General features: G+C 47.0%; 1 protein-coding gene across 1 annotated transcript; it reads right to left on the bottom strand.

Annotated features, from left to right (window-relative positions):
• Positions 1–1626: 1626 nt before the first annotated feature.
• Positions 1627–7101, bottom strand: GINS3 (GINS complex subunit 3). Its single transcript, XM_074583500.1, has 3 exons — positions 6844–7101; positions 6065–6298; positions 1627–3488 (listed from the first exon to the last, which is right to left on the bottom strand). Exons 1-3 carry the CDS (start codon positions 7015–7017, stop codon positions 3258–3260), a joined length of 639 nt encoding a protein of 212 aa, XP_074439601.1. The 5' UTR covers positions 7018–7101; the 3' UTR covers positions 1627–3257.
• Positions 7102–7814: the final 713 nt, after the last annotated feature.

Here is a 7814-nt window from a genome sequence, read left to right as displayed (position 1 = left end):
CAGTTTCACTAACCATTCCAACTTGGGAAGCTCGACTGACTGTTGTCTTCTGCGGTGTCAGTGAATGCGCAGCTCCAACTTTGTTCGTTGCACATTGCAGTCAGGCACGGGAGCACACTACCTAGCGAGACTGTGGGTTCTCCTGCAGAGGCAGCTTCTAAAGGCCTGGCTGGACAATCATCCTGAGATGGGTTAGACGGGGCTAATCACAGAATATCTCAAGTTGGAAGCGACCCGTAAGGATCATTGAGTCCAGCTCCTCGCTTTAGGGGAAGGGCTGGGCCAGGTCAGCTCATACCTCTTTTCAAAAAAACAGGCCATAAAAACCTAAATAGCTATTCTTATGTGAACATAGAACTAATCAACATTTCAAAATTGATTGCAATGAAAACCATTGTGGCAATACTGTAAAATGTGTCTATGGAGTGCTTTCCCATAAACATCAGTAGTCCTCCAGTTCAAAAGCTGATGGAAGTGGGGAGAAATGACACTTGGAAGTCCTTTTCAGACCTCTTTTGTCTAGTTCTGTAATGATGATTTATTGTGCCATTCTGAAAATACACATGTTCAAACTTTTCTAACTTACAGCTTGCTGCGGTGCAATCATAAAGAACAGTCTGTTTAAAAAAGTACAGAGCACTCTTTTGTTGTATTTCTGGACATAAAACAAAAAAAACAAAAACATTCCAGCCAACAAGGAAAAAAAAAACCAAAACCAACCAAAAAAAAAAAATCAACAGAATACCAAATCTGTACCAAATACAACCAAAGGCTGTAATTTAAAGTTACAGGATCAGATTTTTAAAAGGTCTTACTGGTGTTTATTCCTAAACACTCAGGGATACTAAAAGTGACGTTGCCTCCTTACAAAAAGCCAGTGACACTGAGGACTACTTCAGGGATTTTTTTCCTCCCCACTCTGAAAGTAGCTGCACAAAGTGTTGGCAAATGAGCAACCCTCTGCTTGGATTTTGCACTCAGCAGTAGAGAAGAAGAAAAACGTTCTTACAAATGTAGGCAAATGAGTCTGGATAGTCACCAAAACCAGTCCAGAAACTGATGAACTAGTGATTTTGGTTGTAAACCAACTAGATCTCAAAGCCCCCATCTCATTAAAATAATCTTTCCAATTCAAAAAAGCGTCTCATCACAGATGGGCTTGCTCCTCTGGCAGCTGAAGCACTGAACACAGCTTTGACAACGCTGCACGAAGTCTGTGCTACAGTGCTTGGAGCAGCAGCATATGCACACAGAGAGCGCTGACTTCCACCCGCTACCCACTACGCTGCCACAAAGCCCAGGCAACACGGAATCACCTCCGTCCATCCTGTGATTCATAAAAATGAAATTCAGAAAATCAGCAGCTTACTGATTAGTTGGCAGCGTCTCTCCCACAATTCGAGCCAACAGCTATCGCCCACATGGGCGAAGTCAGACAGGAACTACTTCTACACTCGTGTGACTGCACAAACGTAGCTCCCAACGGTGTTCCCTACAAGGGGAACGATACAAGCAGGGCTGCATTATCTATCATGGCCACAGTTTTGTCAAGACTCGTGCTTTCCACTCGATCATTAATTTTTTTGCTGCACGGCAATTAACAACAGACCTTTTCCATTACGAGTCTCCCCTTACAAAATATTTATTCAACATAAAAATCCAGAAATGGACAACAGACAAAAGCTTCATGAAAATGCATAGGCTACTACGTGCCATTAAGTGTAGCAGCATTTGATCTGGCACACACTTTAAACGCTTTGCCAGGCACAGCTTCCAATTAGTTTCCTGTGGCAGGAGGCGGAGATGCCAAGGTCTGAAGAAGCCAGCACGCTGTCCCCTCTCACCACCTCCAGCCAAGTAATGGCCATGCACCCTTTGTACTTGAGGTTTCCAGTTTGAAGTATCCGATATCCAAGTGCATCCACAAGTCCAGTAATAACTCCTCCATGATTCGGATCTTCCCGTCACCTCCCAGTGATTCCCACAGAAGAGGAAGCGCTCAGTATCATCACCCTCTGGGCTCCTCCACTTAGGTGCTCTGCAAGGTCCACCTTCTACAAACACTTACAAGCATCCATAAGACCTCTAACACCCGCTTCCAAAGGATGACCATCCTGATGACTGCGGGAACTAAGTCCTACAGAGATAACCACCTGTTCTCTGTCTCCAATCCAACGGGACTTCAGATCATCTACGTTTAAGGGCATCCACACAGGACGATAATCACTGTGCTGTTTAGCAAGTTCCAGCTCCAGTAGGACATCTACTAGGATCAATTTGCTAGGATCATTTAGATGGATCAGAAGGAAGGAAACTCAGTTCACTTGCTCTGTCCCTCCTACTAACCAAATTTTGTACTCAGAATTTTTCATGGGAAAACAGATGGCTCAAAGGTTGATAATGGGGTAGAGTTTCCATTAAAGTTGCTGCTTCTGATCTGGTCCGGACTAACTCTTTGTTGCCTTCTCTGTAAGAAAGCGGAGGAGCTTAACACCTGTCATAAAGACACATCATCACAAAAGCCACTCGCATCAAATGAGAATGTTCTCTACCCCATGCAGCATCAAGCCCACAAGGGCTGAAAGGGAGAGAGAGGATGAGGTGGCACGTGAGACCTGCACAGCCACTTCACTTGCTACATGGGCTAAAAGAGGGATTTTTCTCTGGGGCACTGTGTACAAAAGTCAGCAAAGAAAAACGTTCCTGCCTCACAAAAAGTACCTATTCCACGTCAGCGTAAAAGAAATGGGGAAAACTCAATGCAGTTTGTACCACCTTTTTTTTTGTTCACATCATTGAGGTTCTCCAAAGAACAGGAAACCTGGAAGCAGCCATTCCCAGGAGGTTGGAATGGGAAGGACAAGATGAAATACTTAGAATTACACTTTTTTCCAAACAGATCTGGTATTGTAATTGTATCGGTTTGGAAGATAAAGAATAATAAATATTAATTACCCTTTTAGAAAATCCTTTCATACCCTTTCAGCCACCTAGCAAACACTTTAACTGCAAATCCTCAGAAGTCGTATGAGTAAGCTGTAGAGCTATCCAGTGATGGGATGTCATCTATTTTTTATATCTTTGCCGCCTGCCTTTAAAATTTGCACTAGTCTAATCCGAAGATGTTACACAGAAGAATTCCCATTAATGAACAGGGAGCCTGTCCTTCCCCTAAGCTGATTCATCTTCCTTTCCTGTGACAGACAGACTCTAAATCCCTCGGTGTCCCCAGCTGTAGCCGCACGTTCTTCAGGTTTTCAACCATCCATATCTGTGAACTTTCTTTTCCCGTAATTCTGGACCAGACTGGATGCTGTGATTTGAGAAGCCTGTCCCTTTTCCCAGCACTGGAAGTCATTCAGCCCCTTCTGGCCAGCTCGAAATAAGGCTCGTTCCAATTCATCCAGCCGAGCCACCAGCGCTGATGTGTCTTCATTATAGGCATTCTGAGAGGAGTCCATGATACGACGAAAACGGCTAATAAATGTCTAAAGAAGATAAGCAGCATTAGTGACAGGTAACACAGGGGCTTCTTCAGCTCACATTCTAGAGGTCTGAGTTGTCGAGACCAAAAAGCCAAAGGTGTAAGCTGTAGTTCACAACTAGCCAAGTGTCTGCGAACAGCATAGCACTTCTTAGCCTTGGACACAAAGACAAACCATCTCCTGCCTGAGCTGGGAGAGCGAGTGCGTGGTACACCAGATGGGAAGCAAGCACAGAATTAGATTTTGGCCGCTTCCTAATGACAGGCTTGAGAAGACCACAGGGTACAACACAAATATGCTCTATTCCACCTCACTTCACAAGCAACCGTTGCCTTAGAGCGGGTGGAACAAATCTCATGCCACAGCAGCTGCTGCAGTAACATGCAGGCTGCAGCCGGTGCACGGCCTGGAAGTTAAGCCAAACCGCCACTGTAAAGCACTCAGTATGCTAAAAAAACACTTAACCACGAAAAAAATAGAAAAAAACAAATCTACAACTAATAAATAGCATTTTAAAAAGCTAAGCAACAAGACACATTTAAGGATTTTTATTTCCCCCCTTACCTTTGCTTTTGGGAATAAAAAAAAAAACCAAAGAGGTCAAAATTCTTTGAAAACTGCACTTTGTTATTTCAGAAGCCGATTTTAGAATCACCAGAACTGTAGTGTTTTAGAGATTTACTTCTAGAATAAATGCATTATAAATTAATAATTTTGGCTTTGTCACCACGTAGTTATACATTTATAGTTCCTGAATATTTGGGAGAGTGGGTTTTTTGGTGTTTTTGTTTAAGTCAGCACAACTCCCTCCTTGTTTGCTTTTAATAAAGAGAAAGCACACCTTGTGTGCTTTGATCTTTCTGTCAACAAGTGATGCGTGCTGATGTGGCTTTTTTCCTAAGATGTCCATTAGCAGAAAGAGAAAAGACAAGGAAAGGTGTGGTCACCTCCTCAATGCAGAAAGCAAGCTTTCAGTGGACAACGCCAAGAAAGCAGCAGTGCTTTAAAGCCTCTCTGCATCAGCCTTCATTTATCAAATGGAGAAATAAAGAAAAAAAAAAAAAAAAAAAAAAAAAAAAAAAGAATAGCAATCATCCCAGACTACTTAGAGAGCTGGCTGAAGAAATCTCGTGATGAGAGCTGTTAGTGGTTATCTTTAAAAGCTCAAGGAGCGCAGAAGTCTGGAAACTGGCAAAGATGGTACCTCTCTTTTAAAAGAGAAAGGGTAGATGGAGAGGGAGGAAGGAAGAGCCAGGGAATTATCAATCCATCAGTATCAATTCCTGGAAACATACTGGAACAGATAAACTATACATAAACTTCTGCAAGAAAATAGAGAGAAGAGCAACAGCCAACAGGGACTTGCCAAGAACAAACTCTGCAAGACCAGCCTAGCCTCCTATTGTGGCAGGATGCTAAGTCTTACAAAGGGAGGAAAAGCAGCAGATAGGGATCTGTCATGGGGCGTTCTTGCAAGATTCAGCTAAACCACCCGTAGGTGGTTGGTAAAGACAATTATCCATCGCTCCTATCAGGAGGGAAGAGAGGGAAAGAGTGAAGTTCAGCAGGGGTCTATCCGGAACCGAGTACTGTTTGATATATAAATTAACAAGCTTACTAAAGGAACAGAAGTCACGCTTATTAAATTAGCAAACAACATGCAGGAGAAGGAGGAGGGATGACCACAGGCATGCTGGGGAGCAGAACTCTTAATTCATAATGATCCCGACAAATTAGAAAGATGGTGTGAAAATAACAGGTGGTTTGAAAACAAACTGAATGCGTATCTATGTCACTCTACCGTGAAAAACAAGACGCTGCACCACAATGAGCAAAGAACATCGTGGCGTACAACATTCACAGAGTAATCTTTTTGTTATCATCAGGGCAAGTCCTGGGCAGGCGGCCGCACGCTGTTGAGGGCACTGCATGTCACAGTGGATGCAGATCAACTGGAAAGATACTAGCAGTGCACAACAACTACAATCAGAGGTCAGAAAGCAGGACCCAGAAAGAGATACCAAACAAATTGGGCCTGCTGCAGGAAGGAGGAGAATAATCTGTCCTCAGCATTTACTTTGCATGAGACAAACAGAACAGAGCTTGCACTGCTGTAAAGGAGCTTTAGTTTAGACATTAGAGGAAACCTTCTAAGATCAGGATGGCGAAGCACTGAAACAGACTGCCCAGAGCAGTGGGAAGTCTCCTCGTTACAGAGCTTTAAAAACAGGGTAGAAAAATTTAAGTAATAGATGGTGAATTAATTCTGCCCCGCAGCACATGCGTAATTAAATAATCTTCCATCTCCTCTAGTCCTGTTTCACAGGATTTTATGAAATACCATATTTACAGTGTGGAAACTCCAAGCTAAAAATTACACTCCTGGATGCATACTTGAGGCTTCCACCCCTAGACTGTGCAGCCGCCAAAAGGGTCATCTGATCTAGAAATCCATATTCAATACAGAAGTCGTTTGGATTAAAACAGGATATTTTCCCTGAAGACTGCTGAGCAGCTCAGAACAAGAGCCAGACGGAAAAATGTAAAAACAAATTACAAGATTTAGTTCAGATACTTGCCTGCAGGATAGTCTGAGCTATCTCAGGATTCTCTGGATTGTCAAAATTCAGGAGCTGGGAGCCAAACCCGTAATAGTATGGCCCCATTTTATGTAGATCAACTACGTTAGCATCAGCGCTGAACACTGTCCTCCAGGCTTCCTTGTAAATCTTTGGCAGTTCCACAGAAATTATTCTTCTTTTGCTGTCATGTAGACCTTTAGCAAGCCACAGAGGTACTTCCAGCTTTGATCCCTGCATGAATGAAAAAAACGGAAGTTGTCCTCACCACAAAAATAGATGTAAATCAAGCCCAAAGACAGTGAACTTTATTAATGAAAATCCAGTGCTACAAAAAAGTCAATTTTGTTTTCAGAACAGCCTACTGTAATAGCAGGATAAACCAGACACGTTTTAGAGGCACTCATTATTACTGCCACGCTCTGAAAGTGTTTATTGCTGTTGCATAATCTAATAATCGTCAGATTATTAAATACCGGAAGAAAAAAAAAAGCCATGCAAAATGCATACAATAAAAGTAAAAATAACTTTTACAAAAGCAGCCAGAAGCATAAATTTCCTTGCCGTGATCCCAAAACCGGGGTGCCGGCTGGGGCCCGGGACGGGCAAGGGACAGTGCGGGCCGCGGCAGCCCCCCACGGCCCCGGGCCCTGCGGGAGGGGACGCGCGCCTACAGCTCCCAGCACCCCCGCGCCGCCGCCGCGCCCGCCCGTGCCGGGCCAACCCGCGCGGTGGCTGCTGGGAGTTGTAGTGTTTTCCTCCTCCCCCCCCCAGTTTACCTCGGGGATGGAGTCGCCGGTGCCGGCCCCCTGGCCCAGCGCGAAGGCCAGGCGCGGCAGGGCGCTCCCGGCGCGGCCCGGCAGCTTCTCCTGCGACATCAGGATGTCGTCCAGTGACAGGAAATTCTCCTCCAGGCCCAGGCCGGGGCCCACGGGGAAATACGCCTCGCACATGGCCGGGCGAACGAGCACCGCAACGACTCGAGCGCCGCCGGGCTCCCGCGCAGCCACTCAAGCGCCTCTCGCCGCCGCGCATGCGCCGTGGCGCTGCCCGTGCGCTCCGGGGCTTTCCCAGCGCGGTGCTGCCCTGCCGCCGGGGCCGTCCCTCATAGCCCCACCGGCACACGTGTCCGCGGTACCCCCGGCAGCGCAGCAGCCTGGGCGGTCCTGCCGCCCGGCGGCCCCAGGGCCCGGGCGGGCGCGCTGCCGAGCTGCGCCCGGGGGAGGCCAGGCCTCAGCCCTCGTCAGCGAGCAGCCGAGCCCCGGGCCCGATGCGGCCTTGTCCTGTCCCGCCGGCGTGGCCCCCAGTCAGCGCGTCGGCGGGTGTCCACCGCCAACAGCCTTTGTAGCAGGGGCCGGCTGTGGCAGGGCGCCGGCTTGCTTTCAGATCGGGCCCCGGGCAGTTCCCTGCGGCCCCCATTCCCCCTCAGCCTTTCAGGCAGACCTCCGCAAAAGGGCCGTCTCGAAGGCGTATCTCTGTTAAATACAGGCACCAGGCTGAATTTGCAGCGGTGCTCCCTGACAGCGGCGTGCCCAGGTCGTGGCTGGGTGACAAAAGCCCCCATTCCCCAGCAGGACGCTCCGGATGGCCACCAGGGCTGGCCCGCTGCCACGTCTGGCCCCTCCGAGGCTATTCTGGCAGGCCAAGGGGTTACCCTGCGGCTTAAATACAGGAGTCTGAACTTACCAGTTAGCTCTGTGGAAAGCCATGCGAGTGCTGTTTGTGTGGTTAGTTATCCCCATGATTTCTT

Source organism: Larus michahellis, chromosome 4 (genome assembly GCF_964199755.1).
Source record: "Larus michahellis chromosome 4, bLarMic1.1, whole genome shotgun sequence".
NCBI lineage: Eukaryota > Metazoa > Chordata > Aves > Charadriiformes > Laridae > Larus > Larus michahellis.
This window is presented reverse-complemented; position numbering and strand designations above follow the sequence as displayed.